At 49.2% G+C, this 24,451-nt stretch overlaps 1 protein-coding gene across 1 annotated transcript in view; it reads right to left on the bottom strand.

The window, feature by feature from the left end:
• Positions 1-24,451, bottom strand: part of LOC147900578 (ATP-dependent DNA helicase MER3 homolog) — a 168,480-nt gene that overhangs the window by 134,355 nt on the left and 9,674 nt on the right. Inside the window, exons 4-8 of the mRNA XM_087377593.1 lie at positions 20,260-20,443; positions 7,417-7,581; positions 6,620-6,857; positions 6,263-6,299; positions 6,133-6,179 (exon numbers count right to left, since the gene is read on the bottom strand). Coding sequence (XP_087233719.1) covers positions 6,133-6,179; positions 6,263-6,299; positions 6,620-6,857; positions 7,417-7,581; positions 20,260-20,443 — 671 coding nt within the window. The remainder of the gene's footprint in view (positions 1-6,132; positions 6,180-6,262; positions 6,300-6,619; positions 6,858-7,416; positions 7,582-20,259; positions 20,444-24,451) is intronic.

The raw sequence follows: 24,451 nt of genomic DNA, 5'->3' as shown, positions 1-24,451 counted from the left end.
TGCAGAGTAAAGCTCTGCACTATAAATTTGAATCAATAATATTGACACCCCCTTCCTGTGCAGGGAGGATGAGGGTCTCCCAAGCCACCCTGGCTAACGCATCTGCTGTGCCATCAAGCCCACTCCAAAGAAAATTTCTGATCAGTCTCCTGAGCTGAGTGATGCAGTCCCTAGAACGGCACCAGCATGAACAAACAAACCATGCGATGGCCAAGAGGACCTGGTTGACCACCACAACTCTAGAGGCAAGATCCAGCTTGGCTGAGCTCCAAAAAAGGAGCTTCCTCCTGATGCTCTCCAACACGGGAGCAAACTGCTGCGTGGAAGAAATATCCAAGCCGACCTGGCAGCCCAAATACCTAACAGGCACACCCCTCTGAACCCAAGTGAATCCTATGTCAAGCCTCCAAACTGGAGTGTCCTCATCACTGATCCAAAAGCCATTGGATTTAAGCCAATTTATCTGCGCCCCCGCTGCCAAGCAAAATAAATCCAATGCTGTCCTAAAAGAATTGAGCGTCTGTGGTGTGGCATCCAAGTAAACTGCTGTGTCATCTGCCAACTCACTGTCAAGTAGCTCCTCTTCCCTTCTGATGGGAAGTCTCAGCCCAAAGATGTCAGCTTGAGATCTAACATAGATACCCATAGCTTCAGCCACGAACAAAAAAAGAAAAGGAGCAAGGGGGCATCCCTGACGGATTGATCTGGAAATCTGAAATCTGTCACCCCTTACCCCACCAATAAGTACCTGGCTGTGGGCTGATCTGTACAAAGAGGAAACACCTCTGATCCAAGCATTAGACGTAGAAGGGTGCCCTCTAAAAAAACCCAATCTACTCTGTCATAAGCTTTATCAAAATCCAAGAGTAGAATGGCTAGATTCTGGCCGCCTTGCATGGCCCACTCTGAAGCTTCCCAAAAAGAGAAAATGTTAAAAAAAATACTTCTGCCATGCCCAAATCCCGTCTGAGTGTCATGAATAAGATATGGGAGAAGGGGCTGCAATGGGAGGCTGATAGCCTTGGCCAGAATCTTGTAACATCTCCCCAAAAGTGTGAGAGGCCTCCACTGGGACACTAAATTTCTGCAACCTCCTTTCGGGATAAGGTGGATGAGACCCTCTGTGAGCATCCCGGGCATCTCGCCAGAGTCCCAAATGCTCTGCAGGGCTGAAGTAATGTAGTCTCCAATAATATCCCAAAATGCAATGGAAAAAGAAGGGGTGAGGCCATCCGAACGTGGGCAGTTGCCCTTGTGAAGGGCTGAAAGTGCAGTCCTGTTGGTGAAAGGTGCATCAAGCAAAACATGCATATCTGGTTTCACCACCAAGGGGATGCTCTGCCAAATAACCTGTCTAGCATCCTCTCTATCCCGTGTGTTAGGATCTACAGTAAGAAGGGCGGCATAAAAATCTGAAGCTATGCACATGACATCATCTGGATCTGTTTGTAAAACCCCATGTGAGTCAATAAGCTGGGATACACTCCTCTACTATTTCTAAGGCCAAGAGTAGAGAAAAAGTGTTTATTGACTCTGCCACCCATCTGAATCCAGAAGGACTCCCGTGCATGAAAGGCATACTCTTCTCTCTGATCAAGCAATATCTGCTGATGAACCCTTGCTGCAGCAAGGTGCTCCTGAATCCAAGCATCTGAAGGCCGTTTCTACTCTTCCCTCTGCAAAGCTGCCAACTGCTGGCGAACACCAATCTCACGTCTGAGAATATCTCGTCTCCTGGTACAAGCAACTGAGTGGTAGAAGTTGCTAATACCAGAAAGGGCAGCAGCTACATGTGATGGATATGGCTGCCCACCCTGGACATGAGAAACCCATATCTGCAGGGCTGCCTCTGTAAGGTCCTCCTCTATGTACAAGGCATCTGAAATCATGATGCTGGCAGACCGGCCTCTCAAGTGAGGCTCTGAGATAGCCACCACAATAGGAAAGTGGTCTGAAGTGGAAACCCCAGAGAGAACAGGAGGGACTGTGGCTGAATAAGAAAGGCATCGTTCAACCAAGTATCTCTGCCATAGTAGTGAAAAAGAAAGGCATCCCAAGCTGCCCTCTCCAAAGAGTGAAGTCCTCCTTCTCTACCCCCTTTTTTGTCTGACGGTAACTGAACCATGTTAAAGTCACCTCCAATCACCCATGATTCCGCAATGGGGGCCCAAGAGAGCAAATCCTTCCACATAATGACACGTTCCCCTCTAATGTTGGAGGCATAAAGGTTAAGGAAACCAACCTTACGCCCTCCAATCAAGAGAATAATCCACTGAGCCCTAGAGGAAATAATGACTCCGTGTCCAACAACTAAGGGGAGAACCGACTGCGAAACTGAAATAGAAGTGCCCCTCCTAGTGCCCAAGGCAGACGACCAAAATATATGGCCAAAAAGCAACTTGCCTGACTTGGCACAATCTCTAGAATCCAATTTGTGCTTCTGAATAAATAAGATATCAATGGAACCCCCAGTAACACCTGGATGAAGCTGACAGTTGTCTGCGGCGGCGATGTGGGACGTCACCTAGGCCCTGTATGTTCCAACTAATAATCCTCATCGACGGGAGGATGTAGAGTGGAACACCTTACCCGACCTAGTGGCGGAAACAAACCCCTCAACAGGGGAAGACCTCCTACTCGAGGAGCGAGAAATGGAACCAAGTGGCGGAAAATCAAAAGGGGAAAGAACCTTGCCACCTAATGAAGAAGCTCTGTCAACAAGAAACCCAATCACTGGCTCACCAAAAGTAGAGGGCACAAACTCCTTTGGGAAATCTGAAGCATCTGCCAGAGCTGAAAATGAGTTCCTATGAATCAGGCCAGACACCGGAGTACGAAGGATCCCTTCTGAGGGAAGAGGATCAATAGTGTAAACCATCCCCTTCCCCCTATCCAAGGGAGGAAGTGAGGACTGCTCTCAATCCTGCGTCTGCCCAGCCACAGAGACCTCTACTGCCTTGAGGAGAGTGTTTGGCACCGCTGGTTCTAGGGGAGAAGCCACGATCGGGGAGGAGGTCGTAGCTGAAGCGTCTCGGACTATGTGAGGTGAGGCTGGAGGGATAGCCCGAGGTGAAGCAAAGTCCACTAGTGTATCCTCGTGAACTGAAGGAGGAATCTGCACACGAACCGAAACCCACTGGTATGCGTCGGGTGCCCCTGAGGTAGAAGGTTGAGAGGCACCTGAGGTAGAAGGTGACGGTATCAAAGGAGCGCTCAATGGAGAAGCACTCTGGCGAGTAGGAGCTATACCACCATCTTGAGGAGGACTGCCATGTCGAGGTCGAGGAGCAGGTGCTGGACTTGTACCATCCCCCTGTTGAGGCCGAGGAGCAGGTGTTGGACTTGTACCACCTCCTATCGAGGCCGTGGGGCGGTAGCTGTACCAGATGGCTTCTTGGGCCTTTTCTTCTTCCTGGGGCAATCCCTGGCAAAGTGTCCAATGGTCTTGCATATTCTGCACTGGTCCTGCCTCCTTGTAATCTCTACTCTTTGGCAAAAAAACAAACCATCCGGGCGCTGGATCATAACATGGTCCATCGTGAGGTTAGGATCCTTACAGAGGACCCTAACTCTAGGTACCCCATCAGCCTTGGCTGCCTCTGCTGCAGTCAATGGCAACCCAGGGAGGGGTGGGATCTCAGCAACCGCGCCAAAATGCTCCCCAATAACAGAAAGAAGTCGATGGTAAACCTGGGGAAGCCCTGGAAATCTGATGAAGAGCGAAAAGATTTCCTTATCTGCCTAACCAATATCAAAGGCGTCAAAGAAGATCTTCCTGTGTCCTAGGTGTAAAAACTCAGCTTTGAGCACTGTGCTCGCAGCCTCTGGAGTGTCAAAAAAAACCTAAAAAAACCTCGTCCCAGAAGACGAACATCTAACAATCGTGGAGTGAGGTCTGGGGGGAGACCAGTCTTTGGCTTGGGATCTAGAAGGGTGAGACCCGAAGATGCATGCGAGCAACGTGGTAGAGCATTCAATCTCTACGTCCTTCTTGAGCTGCTGCAACTTGTCTTTAGAAAAAGTAATAGTTTTTGCAGCCGGTGGAGGTGGAGTAGGATTGGCTGACGAAATATCTATCGCAAATCAAGGTGAGGAGGCCGACTCGGACACTTTTGAGGCTTCTTCTGCTCCAAAAAACACTGCAGGAGAAGGAAGAGGGGGGAGACAGGAAGAAGGAAAAAGAATGCGGGGGGTAGGAAGCGGGGTAGAGGGAGGGCTGAGGTAGAAGCGGGGGGAGGGAGCGGGGTAGAAAGAAAGAAAGAAAGTCTATTAACGTCCACTGGAGACCAAAAGGTCTATGGGACAGCAAGAAACCCTCTAGTACATCTGCTTTAGGGAGGGCACATGGCAGCTCCCAAGGAGTGCAAAAATCAACCCCAATTATTTAGAGTACCTACATGATATTCTGGAGAGTAAACAGCCATACATCAGTTTAAGACTGAGAGTCTTTTGGTTTTGATTTAAAATCTCTGATTAGTGCTACCCCTTCATGGAAAATGCCCATTTTCCATCCTTTCTGGCAGCCCTGACTTTAGCTAATTCAGTTGCCTTAATCTTGAGTTGATTTTGTGTAAGCTCCTCTGCTATCCATACTTTGGTGCCCTTCAGCTTGTAAGATTGTTGAAGAAGCTGGATCCGCATATCTTTTGACTTCAGTGTAAGGATTGCATGACCTCTATAGTGCAAAATAGAAGCTAGCCTGGAGTCGTCATCATCCTGCTCATCATCATTCACCCATTCAATGTTGGGCAAACTTGATTTGATCTTTGTCAATATTTCACTCTATGTATCCTCCTCTTTGTACCAATCTTTTGGGAGCCCCCCTATTCTAATCTTCAGCGCATTATCACATCTAGCTTCGTGTTCTTTAATCTCTGCTTGGCTTTGTTGTCAACTTCCACAAACAGGGAGCAAGGAAGGGGAAGCGGGCTGAGAGGGGAGGGGGCAGCTGAGCGGGAGAGGATAGAAGGGGGTAGAGGCGAGGGAGGTAGAGGTGGGGGGGTAGAGGCAGAGGTAGGGAGCGGGTAGAGGAGAGGGGTGTAGAGGTGGGGGGAAGGGTAGAGGCGGGGGAAGGGTAGGGGAAGGGTAGAGGTGGGGGAGAGGGGAGCGGGGTAGAGGGAGCGGGGGGGAGGGTAGAGGCGGGGGGAAGGGTAGAGGTGGGGGTGAGGGGAGCGGGGTAGAGGAAGCGGGGGAGCAGGGAAGGGGGAGCGGGCTGAGAGGGGAGGGGGCGGGCTGAGAGGCAAAGGAGGGGAAGGGGTAGCAGGCTGAGAAGGGAGGGGGCGGGCTGAGAGGGAGAGGAGGGCGAGGAAGGGAGAGGCTGAGGGAGGGGGAGGGGGAGCAGCTGAGGGCGAGGGAGGGGGCTGAGGGAGGGGCTGAAGGAGAGGGGGCAGCAAGGGAGCGGGGAGGAGCAGCAGCTCGTCTCAACCTTCTTGAAAAGGATTCTGATAGACCATGATTTGAGAAACCCCCTTGTTGAAGCTAACCCCTAAGCTGGGCTAGGGGTTCAGCCCAGCCTAGGGTTGTAGGAAAGAGGGCGATGCTGCTGGCGATGCCCTAGTCGAAAGGCAGTATGGGCCTTGTAGGGAAGTACGGGCTGTATGGAGGTACAAGCCCTGTACGGCTGTACGGCGAAGGCAAGGTGCTGACGGTGCTGAGGACGGATGTACGGGCCTGTACGGAGGTACGGAAGTACGGCCTCTGCGGGAGACGTACGGGCTGATGGGAGGGGAGAGGTACAGGGGGGGAGAGAAGTAGAAGTAGAATTTATTATCATCCTTGGGGGGCCAAAAATGACCCATGGGACCTAATCATCAGTACAAGTATCTCCTCCGATGTGGAGAGAGAGAGAGAGAGAGAGAGAGAGAGAGAGAGAGTTAACGTCCACGGGAGACCAAGAGGTCTATGAGACAACATGAAAACCAACTAGTACATCAGCTTAGGGAGGGAACCCGCCCGGGGGGAGGGGGGGGAGGGCGCACAGCTAAGGAGGAGAAGTCTATATCTCTATGCAGAGTGTAGCAATCATTCATGTACAACTTAACGTGACATTTTTCTGTTCGGATTTTAAAATGATTGTTTATCCCTCTTTTCTTTCTTTTTTGTCAAATGATAAACTTAATCACAAATTTATACCAAATACTCTGGTGGTTAACTTGACAGGACGCAATTCCTCTCCAAACCTGTGCAAAAGAGCACATTATACATTGTCATAGTGCCTTTACGTAATTGTTTTCTGAATAAGAGGTATTTTCAATACCCTTACCTCTTTACACCCTGCTTGGGCACCATAAGCCACTCAGCTGCAAAGAGACAACACAAACTCTCATGTCAAAGTCCAATGCATTTTTTACATTACATTTTTTTACGTGTGATCACTATCTCCACTACATGTGCAAGTTATGAAATTGATGTCTCATCTTACATTTTGTGAAGCTCAGTACAAACAGGCATAAGCATACTATGCAATTCAAACATCAATACATGCAAACAGCCATACATCAATTCAAACATCAATACATGCAAACAGCCATACAGGCACACCTCTATTCACACTGATAAGTACAGATAGATGACAAGTTAAAACATCATCAATTCTTATGATGTCCAGATGGCAACATACCAAGGTCTTCAATGTTGGGTATTGTGGCAGAAACAGCAACAAAACGGATTCTGGCAAGAGGGCAACCATTCATTTCAGGATAACGTGCCAGCATCTTCATTCTACTGATTACGGCCTCAAGAGCTGCTCCACGGGGATCACTAAGAAGGTGTACTTCATCAATCAAAAGAAGGGCAATGTCTCCAAAAAAACTTAGTCCGCCATGGTCTCTATGACGGCGAGTGATAGAATCAAATTTCTGCAGTAAACAAAGTGTCTGGATAAAATATTGGGAAAGATTCAATAAATGACTTAATATGGACATGGTAGAAATTAAAGGGCTCAGAGGAAGAGATTTTCTTTTCCAATAGAACTTTTAAGCATCTTCTCTTGGAAAAAAGCTCAACAGCATAAGCATTAACAGAAATGGAGTACAATGCCTTGACAAAGAGAACCTTTCTATTTAAAAGAAATACAGTACAGTTACTATGAAAATGATTGCAAGTGCATTTGGTAGCAGTGCTGTTTTCTATTATCCTTTTTATTTGCTTCTAACTCCTTGATTCACTTTGAATAGGGCCATGAACTGATTAGCTTGTTGATAGCTTCACGGATAAAGTTGACAAGCTCTAATGTTTTAACTTGATGTACAGTGTACATGCTTGCACATTGAAGCACCCATCCAGGAAGAACACACCTGAGTTTCCACACCGCCCGCAGATCCACATGCTCGCCTGAATAATCTAAAAGATAACAATATAATCACACAGAAGATGCCTAAAGTTGTAAAAACAGATCTTATCATTTGATATGATTACCTCTGGAGTAGTCAATATTATATCTGTTTCCTGCAAGTCCCTGATGTTGAACAGCTCACTGTCTCCAGTAAGCTCTTTGCATTTGAGACTTAATGTCCGCCCAAACTTTATGTTCCAATCTCTAAGCTTTTCTTGCACCAATGCTTTCAATGGTGCAATATATATCTGTTAACATTATTAAAATAATCAGTATACAAACATAAACTTGCTGACCTTCACTGTCTGTCCGTCCCTAGTTCATCCTTAAAATAGCATCCACCAATATTTCGGGTTCTACCTAGTTTTTATACCCAAAGGATACAGTTATCTTGCTACAATTCTGCAAAAGACCATTGTTAGTTATTCTTCACTGGCATTGATCAAAGCAATCTCTTTTACTTCTAGGCCTACCTGCAGAGTCGAAAAAGCATTGCGCTTGCTATTTCTACCCCCCGTAAACAATGGATCCTGCTATTCCATTCCCAATAAATTTTTTCTCCAACTACAAAATCCTAAAAGTTTCCTACTTTTGTGAATGCGCATGCACTGCGTGAGCGTGTGTGTGTGCACTTGCACCTGTGTGATAAGAAAATGCATAAACAAATCCACATGCTTTCATGATTGCAATGCATAGTTCATCTGATATATTGATATGGCTCTCTGACCTCATTACCAAGCCACCCCAACACATAGGCCTATCCAGCCACATTTGGGCACAAAACTTCTATATTTGCATGCATATGTGAGGGGCAGAAGAAATGAGCATCTGAATGAGGCTTGTTTTGTCATCATTTGTAGAAGGTGCGAACTCAACAGATACCATGCAGACTTTGGAAGCTATAAACATGATGGAAGCTACAGAAGTGTAACAGAAGCCATGGAGTCTACAGATGCAATCAAAGAGCTGTGGTGGATGTGGACACCACCAAAGGCACAGCATAAAGCTCTCCTTAGTGTTGCAGACACAAATGTCTCGCCAACTTCGTGCAAGGACCTCCAGGCAAGAGGACATTAGGCATAATTGTCACCCGAAATGCAAGTGTGGGCCCTTTTCCTAGTGATGTCTCAATGACTATCTCAAATTGGCATTTAGACACATCCTTGTGACACAAGCGCCTGAGCTGCTGCTCCTCCCCGTGAGCTACTGCCCTCCCCTCTCCCTCTCTCAGCCATCCCCCTCTCCCTCTCCCTCTCCCTCGCTGCCCCCCTCTCCCCCCCTCGCTGCTCCTCCTCTCCCTCCCCTCTCGCCAGCCCCCTCTCCCTCCTCCCTCACCCTCCCTCTCCCCTTCCTCCTCTCCGCCCTCCCTCTCCCCCCCCCCGCTACCCCCTACCTCTCCCTCCCCGCCCAACCTCTCCCCCACCCGTCAGCCCCCCCGCCCCCCTTCTCCTCCCCCGTCCCCTCCCCCGTCATCCCTCTCCCTCGCCAGCCCCCCCCCCCCGCCCCCCTCCCCACTGCCCCTTTCTCCTCTCCCCTCCCCCGCTGCCCCCCTCCCCACTGCCCCCAGTCAACGGTACACGCGTAGTGTGTTTGATTCGCTCAGAAGACTGTTTTTGGTTTTGAATCTAAGCTGACGGCGTAAAGCCTTACACCCATCATCGTACCAGCTATTACAAGGTAAGGTCCCAAGGGGTGGTGAGCGGGTAGAGAGCTTGGTGTGGGGGAAAGCGTGAAGAACCTCGTGTAGTGAGGGGATGACTAGGGCAGCACGATCCTCTAATAGGGGTATGAAGTCAATGTAGGCGAGAAGTATGTATAGATGGCCAGAGTAAGTAGGGGAGTGATCACGATCATAGCGTATATCATACTCAGTGGGGTAGAAAGTGTTGCGCAACGGGGAGTGAAAATGCTAAAGAAAAGATAGGTATGATCAGCCCCTAGAGGGAGAGGTCTACACGTGAAACCACCTGAGGCGGGCCATCTGTCAAGACCATTATAGATAATGAGATATGCATCCTACCGAGGTCTAATAGGGCCTGCGCATAAGATGTGAACGAACCTCGTCTGTCGGCCAAAACCCGTAGCATACCTGCCTCCTCAAGGTCAATGCCTGGCAATAGAGTGGAATCATCCCAGAAATCGAGGAGTGGTGCCTGACGAGCACCTTTCCTCGCGTTGAAGTCCCCAACTAGAAGGACTTCTCCGTGGCCAGAGAAGTCAACAATGGACTGATAAAGAGCAGCAAATGGAGATGTCTCATCCTCATCTCGAATATCTCTGGCAAAGTGGGAGGTCTCAGGGGGGAAAAAGCAAACTGCAACAAATAGATCCTGGATGTCCATGTGCCGAATTTGGATCCAAAGAAACATGGAATGTGCATCTCTCTGCTCTACTGAGATGGTCCCCAAAAGTGTGGATCGGTAAAAGAGTATGACTCATAGACCCCGCCTCCCCATGTGGGAGGGGAGGTGGGTGCCCGACGGGGGCCTGTAAGGAGTCATCCAACTCGTACTACTACCCACTTCCCCTCCTTGCGGGCTTGATCCCGCTGCTGCAACATGAAGTGCCTCTCCTTAACTTGTAGTGGAGTGAGGTCCTCATCCATGGAGATCATTGGCTGGTCTCGTAAGGCTGACCTACGACATAAAGCCGAAAGTCATGCCTGAGCGTCATGGAACCGTGGGCTGCTCTCGGTTGGGGTCCCTCTCTACCCGCCAGGCTCTTTCAATCCTGTGCTCAGTCGCCCCTAGAGTAGTGGCCACCAAGGCCGTTGCATCTGCCATCGGTGTAGCCTCAGTGAGTGGGATCCCACGTACTCTAATGTTGAGAGCCTTACTAGCTCTTTGCTGCTGCTCCAGGAGGCTAGCCGAAACGGTTACTCTTGTAGGTTCGCGTTTGGCTACATCAACCCATCTGGACGTCTCCTCAATGGCAGATTGCATGCTCACAATCTGTGTCTCCACAACTGGGGTGCTCCCTGGGATTGTGCGTATAGCAGCGACCTCCTGTCGGAGCTGTGAGATCTCCTGTCTGAGTTCCTGAATAAGATCCGCCTGGTCTCGGATAGCCTGGGGTGATCTTGTATGAGACGCGACTGCTCCTGGGTGAAGCGTGTCTGCTCCTTTGCGAAGCGTGATAGCTCCATCTCGCGCTCTTGGATACTATGTACCTCCATCAACAAGCTCTCCCAAGCCTCTGATGGGTCAGCTCATCCGTGCCCTAGTGGAACTGAAAGGACTGTGGCATGAAAGTGTGGGAGGCTGGGTTATGACTGGGTGAGATGGGTGCGATATGGAGATGATAGTGGTCTGGATGAGGCGATCCCAGCAGGGTGTGGGAACATGGGCTGAGTTAGAGGCAGAGGGAGAGAAAGGTCGAGGCGTAGTGCGGGAACAGTGTATGACCCCTCCAAAGTGGGTGTCATAATCGGTGAGAAAACTGTAGCGGGAGAAGAAGGGAGAGATGGAAGAGATGATGTCAGTGACAACCCCTCTACCCCAGGGGAGGGTGGAGCAATCGATGTCATGGGTAGGGGTATATCAGTGCCAGTAGCTGTAGTTGCGGATGTACAGGTTGTGGATGGAGGTGGAGCTGAAACTGAAACTGAGGTTGACGCTGAAGCTGAAGCTGAGGCTGGCACTGAAGCTGGCGCTGAAGCTGAGGATGAGGATGTAGCTGAGACGGAGCTTGTACACCCATTTAGTCTCGATGACCTTCCATTTGGTTGGTTTGGGCACTAAATCCCAGGTGTCATTTTTCAAAATGACTTCCATCTCAACCTTCATGGCTTCCTGCCATTCTGGTATATCCTTTGCTTTTTGGAAGGAACGGGGCTCAGCAAGTTGAGCTACCAAAGCGAAATTCACGGAGGGAATCTTCATATTTCTTTGAGACCGCCGCACTCCGAAACTGCTCTTGTCCGTGACCCGTGAGTCTGCTAATGTCTTCAAATACCATTGAGGTAGCTTCTTCTCAGATGGAGGTACTTGGATGAAGCTGACTTGGAGCTGGCTCTGAAATGGCATGCTCCTCCTCCTCCTCCTGATCTTCAGCCGTCGGCTCCACCACGCGGATGGTGACTTTTTTTTTTCCCCCCCAAGAAAAAGACTTCTATTAAGTAAGAGAAAAAACCCGCGAGAGCAAGCTCAAAGCGGAATACATCATGAAATCATAAGGATAAATAAAAAACCCCCTCAGAGTGAGGTGGAAAACAACCAAGGCTGAGGCTGAAAGTGCCACCTCAACCCTGTAGTAGTCTCAGAGAAGAAAGGAGAATCCTTCCATTCCCTGAAGAAAGAAGCCCTCTTAGCTAAGGCTGCACGGGAGTCTCCCTGCATACCCGTCCATACGGCCATCAAACTATGTACGGTGTCTGTCCAGATACTAGCCAATGTGTACGAGGGATGAACCTGAGTACCCTCCAAAGCCTCTGTGCATCTGGCTCTCCAGATATGCCAGGATGCTATGCTCGCTAGAATCTCCCAAGAGGTATCCACAGAGGCATGTACAGCTGTAAAAGGAAGGTGTGGTACCACATCCAATGAACAGGACTCAACCCGATGACGTCGAACCGAAATGGCCCGAGAGGAGTCAACTACCTAAGGTCCTGTGAGAGAAAGCCAAGCCACTGAGCCCCATGTCATAAAAAATGGGGAGTGGGCAAAGTGACTGAAAATCCTGGCTACCCCCATCCAAATCATCCTCGCCTATCTGCAATCCCATAAGCAATGCTGAATAGTCTCCGAAGTAGAAAGGCATCGAGGGCAAGCAGGGTCGGCTCCGAACCTGGACCTCGAAAGGTTCATTGCAATCCCACCATGGATAGAAAGCCAAAAGAAGATAGTGATCTTTCTATTCCTGTGGGGTTTCCAGAGTCTCCTCCAGAAGCACCTCTGCAGATCCGGAGTGATATCAAAAGTCTCCCAATGAGGAACTCTGGACGGTCTCCAACCTCTACTTCTGAGCTGATATCTCCTGGCATTATTGACCGTGTAACAAAAGAAGGGGAAGCTCTTCTCTCGATGCCCTGCGTCAATCCACTCCCATTCTCCGGGGTCCCATTGCAAATACCTGATGGGAACTCCCCCATAGAGCCAAAGCCTCCAAGACCCGGTGGAGAGTAGCCGGGGGTCTGGGTCTAGGAACCACTCTGAATCTGATCCCTGCACCAAAAGACCTACAACCCTGATAGGCTGAAAAGCAGACGTAAGCAAGATGTCCTTTGTGGACCTGAGCAATCTACCACCATCCTGGACACTAAAAACCAAAGCATCCTCCTGTGCATCTCGAAAGGCCAAAACCTGAAGCGGAACACTGCCTCTCGAAAAAGTACCTGCCCAAGTGGAGGAAGTGAGTGGCATATCATCTGTGTCTACCCAAACCTCTGGAAGGGCTGCCTCAATCTGCAAGATCCTCCCTGCACTCCCTCTGAGATGTCCTGTCAACCTTGATTTTTGGTCTCCTCTGGAAGCCTACGGAAAGCTTTCCAAGATCCCATAGAAGATGCAGGTCCCCTCTCCCACCTGGACCAGTGCATGTAGAGTGAGGGACCCAGTGGTCTGCCATGATCATCTAAAATATTGTCATTCCACATGATGGGTTGCCTATCAATCTCTTCCCGAGAGGAAGGAGGAATCCTCCGAAGAGTGCTTCTGAAACTGGCCCAAGCTTTTGGAATGGCAACCATGAGAGGGGACGAAGGTGATCTGAGGTGTGCTATGGTGAAGATCCACCTAACACTGCTCATCCAGTCTCCTCCTGAAGAAGGTGTGCACCTCTGTATGCTGCTGATAAGAAAGTCCTTCCACGGTTCCTGCCCTGGCATAAGTCCCCGCACCACCATCTTGCAAAGTAAAGCTCTGCACTGTAAATCTGGATCAATAATATTGAGACCCCGTTCCTGTGTAGGGAGGATGAGGGTCTCCCAAGCCACCCTGGCTAAGGCATATGCAGTGCCATCAAGCCCACTCCGGAGAAAGTTTCTGATCGGTCTTCTGAGCTGAAAGATGCAGTCCCTAGAACGGCACCAGCATGAACAAACAAACCAGGCCGTGGCCAAGAGGACCTGGTTGACCACCACAACTCTAGAGGCAAGATCCAGCTTGGCTGAGCTCCAAAAAAGAAGCTTCCTTCTGATGCTCTCCAAAACGGGAGCAAACTGCTGCGTGGTAGAAATATCCAAGCCGACCTGGCAGCCCAAATACCTGATAGGCTAACCCTTTTGAACCCAAGTGAATCCTATGTCAAGCCCCCAAACTGGAGTGTCCTCATCACTGATCCAAAAGCCATTGGATTTATGCCAATTTATCTGCGCCCCTGCCGCCAAGCAAAATAAATCCAATGCTGTCCTGAAAGAAGTGAGCGTCTGTGGAGTGGCATCCAAGTAAACTGCTGTGTCATCTGCCAACTCACTGTCAAGTAGCTCCTCTTCCCTTCTGATGGGAAGTCTCAGCCCAAAGATGTCAGCTTGAGATCTAACATAAATACTCATAGCTTCGGCCACGAACAAAAAAAGGAAAGGAGCAAGGGGGCATCCGTGACGGACTGATCTCAAAATCTGAAATCTCTCACCCCTTACCCCACCAATAAGTACCTGGCTGTGGGCTTCTCAAGTGAGGCTCTGAGATAGCCAGCACAACAGGAAAGTGGTCTGAAGTGGATACCCCAGCAGCAATGCATACCGATCCACCTCTTTCTAGTGCCCAGTCATCTACATAGAATCTGTCAATGCGTGCATGAATAGGCATCTGCTGCCTCCTGTTCGACCAAGAGAACAGGAGGGACTGTGGCTGAATAAGAAAGGCATCATCACACCAAGTGTCTCCGCCACAGAAGTGAAAAAGGAAGGCATCCCAAGCTGCTCTCTCCAAAAAGTAAAGTCCGCCTTCTCTACCCCCTTTTTTGTCTGATGGTAACTTGACCATGTTAAAGCCACCTCCAATCACCCATGAATCTACAATGGGGGCCCAGGAGAGCAAAGTCTTCCACATAAGGACACGTTCCCCTCTAATGTTGGAGGCATATAGGTTAAGGAAACCAACCTTACGCCCTCCAATCAAAAGAATAATCCACTGAGCTCTAGAGGGAATAATGACTCCGTGTCCAACAACTAAGGGGAGAACCGACTACGAAACTGAAATAAAAGTGCCCCCCCTGGTGCCCAAGGCAGGCGACCAAAAAGTATGGCTAGGAAGCAACTTGCCTGACTTGGCACAATCTCTAGAATCCAGCTTGTGCTCTTGAATAAATAAGATATCAATGGAACCCCCAGTAACACCTGGATGAAGCTGATCCCGGATCAGCTGTCTACAGCGGCGATGTGGGACGCCACCTAGGCCCTGTATGTTCCAACTAATAATCCTCATCAACGGGAGGATGTAGAGTGGAACACCTTACCCGACCTAGTGGTGGAAACAAACCCCTCAATAAGGGAAGACCTCCTGCTCGAGGAGGGAGGGATGGAACCAAGTGGCAGAAAATCAACAGGGGAAAGAACCCTACCACCTGAAGAAGAAGCCCTGTCAACAGGAAACCCAATCACTGGCTCCCCAAAAGTAGCGGGCACAAACTTCTCCTCTCGGAAATTTGCACCACCTGCTAGGGCTGAAAACGAGTTCCTGTGAAGCAAGCCAGACACCAGAGTGCGAAGGATCCCTTCTGAGGGAAGAGGATCAATAGTGTAAACCATCCCCTTCCCCCTATCCAAGGGAGGAAGTGAGGACTGCTCTCTATCCTGTGTCTGCCCTGCCGCGGAGACCTCTACTGCCTCAAGAAGAGCATCTGGCACCGCTGGATCTAGGGAAGAAGCTGCAACCTGGGAGGAGGTCGAAGCTTCAGCGTCTTGGACTGTGCAAGGTGAGACTGGAGGGACAGCTCGAGGTGAAGCAGAGTCCACTAATGTACCCTCGTGAACTGAAGGAGGGATCTGCACACGTGCCAGAACCCACTGGAGAGCGCCGCATGCCCTTGGGGTAGGTGGGGGTCGAGGAGCAGGTGATGGACCTATACCACCCCCCTGTCGAGGCCGAGGAGCAGGTGCTGGACCTGTACCACCACCATCCTGAGGAGGACCGCCATGCGAAGGATGGTGACTTTGGGTGGGGGTAATGCTGGAAGTTATGGAACCTCCTCGGCAGGCTGTGGCTCAGTCCCTTCAAAGCTCACATCCCTGCTGATAAGGATCTTTTTCTTGTCTGGATCGAATAGGCGGTCGGCGGCCTTGGACTCTTTGCTATATCCCACAAAGATACAGCTCTAGCTATGGGGATCCAGCTTTGTTCGCTCATCTTTGTGTACATGCACAAATGCTTTAGAACCAAAAACCCTCAGATGAGAAATGATGGGCTTCTTACCATAATAAGTTTCGTATGGAGTCTTGCCATCAACAGCCTTGGTCTTGGTTTTGTTGAGGATGTGAAAGGTAGTGTTCACGGCTTCCCCAGTAGGCTTTCGAGAGATTCCTCCCTCGCAACATGGTCAACCCCGGTGGCCAAAAGAACCTGGTTCACTACCACAACTCTAGATGCAAGGTTGAGTTTGGTTGAGCTCCAAAAAATTAGCTTTTTCCTTATACTCTCCAGTACTGGGGCAAACTGATGTGCTGGAGAGATCCCCAATCCTACCTGGCATCCCAAATATCTGATAGGAACACCCCTCTGAATCCAGGAAAAGCCAATGTCAACTCCCAGTTGGAGTGTCCTCATCACTGATCCAAAAGCCAAAGGATTTATGCTAGTTAATGTGTGCCCCTGCAGCTGAGCAAAAGATATCCAAGGCTGTCCGGAAAGAATCAAGTGACTGCGAAGAGGCCTCAATAAACAGTTAAGAAGCTCCTGCTCCTGTCCAAAGGCAATATCAGCCCATAAAGATCAGCCTGAGATCTAAGGAAGATACTCATAGCTTCTGCCACAAAAAGAAAGAGGAAGGGGGCTAAAGGGCATCCCTGATGAACTGACCTGGAAATCTAAAACATGTCACCCCTTACCCCTCCGATCAAAACCTGGCTGTGGGCTGATCTGTAAAGGGAGGCCACCCCTCTAATCCATGCATCTGAAAATCCAAAACGTAGAAGAGTGCCCTCAAGAAAACCCCAATCTACTCTGTCATAGGCTTTCTCAAAGTTCAAGAGTAGAACTGCCAACCTCTATCTGCTCTGCATAGCCCACTCTGCGGCTTCCCAAAAGGAAAAGATATTATCAAATATGCTCCTGCCATGCACAAAGCCTGTCTGGGTATCATGGATGAGGTCTGGAAGAAGGGGCTGTAATCGGATGCTGATCGCCTTGGCAAGGATTTTGTATAGAGTGCCCAAAAGAGTGATGGGTCTCCAATGGGATACAAAATTCATGTTGCCACCTTTTGGGATAAGGTGTATGAGTCCCAGGGTCAGTGAGTTAGGCATCTCACCCGAGTCCCAAATGCCCTGCAGGGCTGAAGTAATATGATCACGTATCATATCCCAAAAGGCTGTAAAAAAAGGATGGAGTAAGACCATCGGAACCAGGGCACTCGCCCTTATGAAGGGCGGAGAGAGCAGTTTTGAACTCTGTGTTGGTGAAGCGTGCATCAAGTGAGCATATCATCTCTGATGTGACCAACACAGGTAAACTCTGCCAAACTACATCTCTAGCCACATCTCTGGCCTGTGTGTCAGGATCTGTAGAAAGAAGGGAGGCATAAAAATCTATCGCTAAGTGCACGACGGTATCTGGATGAGACTGCAAAACACCGTCAGAGTCAATAAGCTACCTGATACTCTCTCTACTATGTCTGGGACCAAGTGTAGAAAAAAAGTGTTTATTGACTCTCCCTCCCATCTGTACCCAAAAGGACTCCCGTGCATGAAAGGCATACTCTGCTCTCTAATCAAACAATGTCTGCAAGTGAGCCCTTGCTGCAGCAAGGCGCTTCTGTATCCAAGCATCTGATGGTTGTCTCTGCTCCTCCCTCTGCAAGGCTGCCAACTGCCGGTGGATTCCCACCTGAGTACCTCACCTCGCCAAGCACTAGCGATAGAGTGATAAAAGTTGCTGATACTGGCAAGTGCTGTGGCCACATGTGAGGGATCGGCCAACCCCCGTGCAAGTGAGAAACCCAGATCTCCAAGACTGCCTCTAAGAGAGTCTCATCTGTGTATAAGGCATCGGGGATCTTGATACTATGAGAACGTCCTCTCAGATGGGGCTCTGAGATAGACAAAACTATCGGAAAATGGTCAGAGGTGGAAACACTAGGTGCAATGCAAACTGTCCCCCATCTATCAAGAGCCCAGTCATCCACATAGAATCTGTCAATCCAAGCATGGATAGGCATCTACACCCTACGATTCGACCACGAAAACAAAAGTGACTGAGACTGAATATGAAATGCATCATCTGACCAAACATCTCTGTGACTGAACCTGAACAAGACTGCCACTGAACCTGAACAAGAAGGCATCCTAAGTTGCTCTCTCGAGGGAATGAATACCACCTTCTCTGCCCCCTTGCTTATCGGATGGTGCCTCAACCATGTTGAAGTCACCTCCAATAATCCACGAATCTACAATGTCAGCCCACGAATGTCAGCCCACGAGAGCAACTCTTTTCAAAAAAGAACACGGTCCCCTTTGTTGTTCGGAGCGTAGAGGTTGAGGAAACCAACCTTATGTCCGTTAATCAAAAGTAAAATCCACTGGGCCCTAGAGGGGCGATGGTACCATGTCCAATGACCAGAGGGAGAATACAATCTGAAACTGATATGCATGTACCTCCTCTGGTTCCCAAGGCAGGAAGCAAAAAAGTCCGGCCTAAAAACAACTTACCTAACTTGGAGCAATCTCTGGCATCCAGTTTCTATTCCTGAAGAAAAAGAATGTCTAAGGAACCACCCGACACACCTGGATGGAGCTGATTCCTGATCAGCTGTCTGCGACGGCGATGAGGGATGCCGCCCAATCCCTGTATATTCCAACTGGCTATCCTCATCAACGGGAGGAAGCGGGTTGGAATTCCTTACCCAACCTGGTGGCGGAAAAAGAACCCTCCATCGGAGCTGACCTCCTGCCATACACACGAGGTCCAAGGGGAGGAAAGTCCACAGGTAAGAGAGAGAAAGATCTCTCAATAGGGATGCCAATAACTGGCTCTCCGAAAGTGAAAGGTACAAAATCATCATCTGGGAGGTCAGAGAGGTTCTCAAGAGCGAAAAAGGAGTCTGCTGAGCCAGTCTTGGGGAGGGGTCTGAAGGATTCCTACCGAAGCAAGGAGAGAATGTAAGACCCCCTTCCCTCTATCCACAGAAGGAGGCACCTGTACTAGGTCTTGATCAAGAAGTGCTGCGGACGAGGTGCCAACAACTTGGGCTGCTGAGGGAGGTACAGCCTGATACTGGGGTGGAGTGGAAGAAGGCCCCTGAACACTAGCCTCCCGAGGCTCCAAGGGGGATGCCTCCAAAGCGGTGGAAGTATGATCTGAAGTAGAGAGCCTAACCCACCGTGGGCCAGAGGTGGTGCAGGGTGCAGGTGGGACTTGAGCAACCCTAGGATGAGGGGGAGCTCGTGTCTGAGGCAATGCCTGTGGAGCGGTAGGTCCTGCTCCTGCTCTCTATCATAAGCTAGTACGAGCTGGTTGCTTTCTGGGAATCTTTTTCTTCTTTGGACAATCTCTGGCGAAGTGCCCCGAGGATCTGCAAATCCTGCACTGGTCCTGCCGACCTGCAACCTCAAATCTCTGGCGGAAGAATGACCCATCGGGTCGCTGTAGCATGATGTGGTCATCTGAAATATTAGGGCCCTGGACAATGATCCTAACCCTAGGTACCCCATCCATCTTGACCGCCTCAGCAGTCGAAGAGGGCTCGCCAGGAAGAGGGGGATCTCTGCTACCACACCAAACCTCTCGCCAATAATTGAAAGAAGCCGGTGATAAACTGAGGGGAGACTAGGGAACTTGATGAAAACAGAAACTCCCTGCTTGTCCTCTTCAACTGGGTCAAAGCCAAGTTGAAAGGGAAACAAAAAAATCCTCATGTAGCCTAGAAATAGAAACCCAGCCTGTAGCAAGTCTCTTGTGATGTCCATGGAATCTAGGCACACCTAAAAGAAACCTCTTCCCAACAAACGAACATCCTTAAGGTGGGGGGTGAGCTCCTCGGGAAGCGCCGCAAGCATCCAATCTCTAGCCTGTGATCTAGAGGGGTGTGAACCAAAGATGCATGTGAAGAGAGCCGTGGAACACTCATGCTCCAAGTCCTTTTGCAACTGCTGTAGCTCGTCTTTTGAAAATGTGACAGTTCTCGCGGCCGGTGTGTGCGGTAACAGATTGACTGAATGGGTGCCCATTCGTCAATCGAGGTGGGGAAGGCCGACTCAAACACACAAAAAAAAAACTCTGTACGCTTTCCTGATGCCAAGGAGACCCCCAAAAAACGGGGGTACACCTGAAGGGAGAGGGTGAAGGAAAGAGGGAGAGAGGAGAGAGAGCAAGTTAGAAGAAGATGGGGGTAGGTTGAAGGAGTTTGGTTGAAGAAGGGGGGAGCTGGAAGGGGGGAGAGGGAGGGCAGCAAGGGAGAGAAGGGGACAGCAAGAGGAGAGGGGGAGGAGTGAAGAGGAGAGAGGGAGGGGAGGAGAGGAGGGGGGGAGAGGAGAGGGAAGGGGGGGGGGGTGGGGTCGGGGTGCAAGCAGCAGCGCCAGGGGGGGGCGCGGGAGCAGCAGCGGGGGGGCAGCGTAGGCAGCAGCGGGTGGGGGGGCAGTGCAGCAGCAGCGCGGGGGGGGTAGCGCAGCAGCAGCGGGGGGGGGGGGGGGTAGCGCAGCAGCAGCGCGGGGGGGAAGGGGAGGGGAGGAGAGGGGAAGGGAAGGGGCAGCAGGTAGGGAGGGAGGGGAGGCAGGAGGCAGCAAGGAGGGGAGTCGAGGGGAGTTCAGCAGGAGGAGCGGGGAGCCTTATTCTCACCGTTTTGAGGCTGCCTGAGGTATAATTCAAATTGCCTTCTGGTGTAACATATCGTGTCAGAAGACGCAAGATACAGAGTTCAAACAAGACTGTTTTGCCACTTCCTGTTGGCGCTGAGACGACCATATTTTCATCCGATAAAAATGCATCCTGAAAGCTCTCGCTTTGCACGGAGTTGAAGTACCTTCCAACACAAAATTGGCACCATATAAGTCTGAATTTCATGCTCAGGTGATATTCGAAACAGATGTGCAAAACTGAATTTTTTGAGTAATGCAGGATCTATGGACTCGAGCAATTAAATACAATAAAGTATAAAACTTTTGATCTAGAAGCTTTCTGTACAAACTCTGATCTGATGAAATCCTTGTCATAGAGCAAACAGTCCAATGACAGTGCAATGACTCTTGATCAGCCAGAGCAAACATTCCAACGATAGCACAATGACTCTTGATTAGCCACATCCACTAAGGATTCTCAGTTCTACTGTATGCAGTACTGGTTGCCAAGGTATGAGTATCTACCTATTCACCTAGACATGGACCTGTGCTGTGTGTGCATCTTATGCTGTCTACATGATGTACTTGTATATCTATAATCTAGATATATTTATGCATGTACAAGCATATGCTTATGACGTACAGAAATGCAATAGTATCTTTATGTACACATTTTTTTTCGACCATGCACATGTATCTATAACCATACATAATTCATTTCTGTCTCAGTGCTCTTAGTCCCTTGGTGAGATGTCTCTTCTATGGAGCATAAAGCTCCTTTTGAGATTTTAGCCATAATTCTTTGACATTTATTATCCTCCTCATCATCTTGTATCTATTCAAGCTAAGAATGATGCCTTCAGTTCATGATGATCCTTATTTGCTTCTCTACATAGCCTATTTCATCACCAATTTCCCAGGACCGTCAGTATACGAGAAGTAAGCATTTTATTTGTCCAGCATAGCCAATTAAGACACATCGTTTCTATACATCTCATTCCTTCTTCATACCTCATAAAAGTGAGCATAGCTTGCACCCGATAGCTCTCAAATATAAAACTTTAGGTTTATGACTTGTATAGACCTTTTCAGGGGTTTTACCACCCAATGCATGCATTTTTGACCTTGATTTATTGTCTAAAAATGCACCTGGCATTTCAAACATAATCTAGTTCCTTCTTCCTGCCACCCCATTATATTGAGGTGTGTATGGAGCAGCTTTTGTCTCTAAAATCTCTTCCATCTACAATGCCTGCTACATCAAGGATACTCTCTAACACCATCTCATCACAAAGTTTTCAGTTCCTTACCAATCAATCCATGTCTAAACTACTGTCTGCCATTCTTTGAGCCTGCAAAATGCTTGGTGTTTCTTCAACATAAAAAATTAAAGTCTTTCCATTGAAAGTCATATGCAATGTTATCATTTGATCGTTTCCGTATTCACTGCTCAAGCACATTTTTTGCTCCTTTTGTTAAAGGGAACTTATCCCAATGTTTTTGTCCTTTCATGCATTGTTACTAGGCGTTTCAAAAACATGCTAGATGTTGTGGCTCAGGTGGAGCCTGGAGGATATGGACGTGACTCACAAGGATGCGACCATGATCATGTGCAACAACCAGAGTTGCATAGCCATCGCCAAGAACCCAGTGTTCCATGCACGGACAAAGCATATTGAAGTCCACTACCACTTCATACAAGAGCTCATCATTGATGATATCCTGGAGCTGATGTATTGTCCAACCGTGGAACAACATCTCAGACGTCCTCATCAAGGCACTCCCTAGGGAGTAGATGGAGCACCTCATTCGACGCATGGGAATCGGCCCACAGTTGTATCATTGAGAGCGGGTGTTAGAAATCAATGACCCCACTTGTGAGCCCCCGATTTGAGGGGACAAAGGGGCAGTAGATTGTAGGGGGCAGGGTAGGCACCACTGTATCAAAAGGGGCCTCCACTAGGGGCTCCAAAGAGGCCTGGATCAAGGCTGGCTGTAGGGCAGCAAAGGCCCTACATCAGGGCCTTATACAGACCCAGACTTGGGCCTGGTTGGTCAGCCAAATAGCTGACTGCAGGGGTCCCCATAGGGATGCTGCCTAGGTCGGCTGAAGGGTTCTTTCCTCATCCACTGAACTGAAGCCTACACTCATGGGCAGCATTCTAAGAGGGAGTTCTCTGAGATACTCAGCAGTGTTTGCCTACTTTGTGCTCCTCTGGAGCTTGTTTATCCAACACTCTATGGAAGAATATAGTCTGAGTTTTGTCTCTCTCTCTCTCAGGGAGTATGAGGATCAGTATTGCTTAGCGTTGTTCATCAGGGAGATCACCAGATACAGAGAGAGATTCCTCAGAGAGCACCGTCGCATCCCTGCCAGAGACCTGGTTATTCATGAGGCGCAGGACGAGGCGCAGGATCATGAGCACAGAGATAGCCCATCTTGCCAGAGAGCACCGATGGTTCCACCCCGAGGATGTACATATGACATGATCCGGCAACACCGCAGGATGATCTTACACAGAGGCCGTACCCGTCACTTTATTTCTAGACGACGGAGGATGATGGCAGATTTTCGAAGGAGATTGCTCCATGGAGACTTGGCACCGCCAGCAGCCCATTTGACACTTGCCCAGATCTTCACACTCATAGCAGGAGGCATGGTCGATGGCCATGACTTCCATCATTTCTTTGGATCACAGACCCCTTAGGGAAGACGATGTTCCTCATATTTCATATTTTACATTTTGTATCTAGGCAATTTTGGTACTCTATTTCATTTCATTTTGTATCTAGGATTTTTGTAGCCATTTTTGGCATCTTAGTGGTATTACGATGAGGCCACCTAGTTGGCGCATCGTTGATGATGTATTTTCCTTTCGGATGATTTTGTGTCCCATAGGCCATGTATGGCCTTCCGTGGACCTTTAATAAAATTTCTTTCTTTCTTTCTTTCTTTCAGATCTCCGAGACCCTATCCTGCACCATTTGGAACTGTAATTGTACCTGACAATCAGAACCAGGGAACTTCTCGGAATCCTATATAGGTAGCGACATAGTTTTTTACACAGAGACACATCAGCGTCCAAAGCGCCCACTACCAGTAGTCAACTGGTACACGTGGGAGTCTGCTTACAGAGATGAGACTAGGGACACAAGGCGAGTACGTGGATCAGGAGGAGTAGCAATTCTCTACAAATCCACCCTTTTGGGGACCATTTCAATAGAGCAGAGAGATGCACATTCCAGGTTTCTTTGGATCCTGATCAGACACACAGACAACCGAAATTTGTTTGTTGCAGTATGCTACTTCCCTCCTGAGACCTCCCACTTTGCGAGGGATATTCGAGATGAGGCTGAGACATCTCCATTTGCAGCCCTATATCGGTCCATTGTTGATTTCTCGAGTCGCGGAGAAGTCCTCCTAGTTGGAGACCTCAACGCAAGGACAGGCGCCCGCTAGGTACCACTCCTGGACTTTAAGGATGATTCCATTCTACTGCTAGACGTTGACCTTGAGGATGCAGGTATGTATGTACGGGTTTCGGTTGACAAACGATTGCTAGTTACATCTTATGGGCAAGCCCTATTAGACCTTGGCAGGATGCCTGATCTCATTATCTATAATGGTCTCGACAGATGGCCCGCCTCGCGTGGTTCACATGCTTCCCATATGGGGGGGCCCTAGCGTTGTTGATTACATCATGGGATCCCCTGCCTTCACATCAAGCATCACCGATTTCCACTGTAGCACCTCTTCCTCCAAGGGTTGATCACACTTAACCTTTTCTTTAGCATTTCCACTCCCTGCCCGTTGCACAGCACCTTCTACCCCACTGAGTTCTTACTCCACCTATCATGATATACGCTTCAACCGTGACCACTCACCTACTTACTCTGACCGTCTGTACATACTCCTTGCTTACATTGACTTCATACCCCTATTAGAGGACCGCGTTGCCCTGATCACCCGCTCACTACACGAGGCTGCCCTTCATGCTTTCCCCCACCCCGCTCGATCCACACACCCACCACCTCTTGGGACCGCACCCTGTAATAATTGGTACGATGAAGAGTGTAAGGCTTTACGCCATCAGCTTAGATTCGAAACCAGAAACAGCCTTCCAAGCAAACCAGAGACGCTACCCGACTATCGTTGACTGGTACGTAGGAAGAAACTAGATTTCATTCGCCGG

The sequence above is a fragment of the Dipteris shenzhenensis genome, chromosome 7 (assembly GCF_047967505.1).
Source record: "Dipteris shenzhenensis isolate YYH24624 ecotype China chromosome 7, Dip_SZ_1.0, whole genome shotgun sequence".
NCBI lineage: Eukaryota > Viridiplantae > Streptophyta > Polypodiopsida > Gleicheniales > Dipteridaceae > Dipteris > Dipteris shenzhenensis.
Note: the sequence above shows the minus strand (reverse complement) of the source record. Positions and strands in the feature narration are given on the sequence as shown.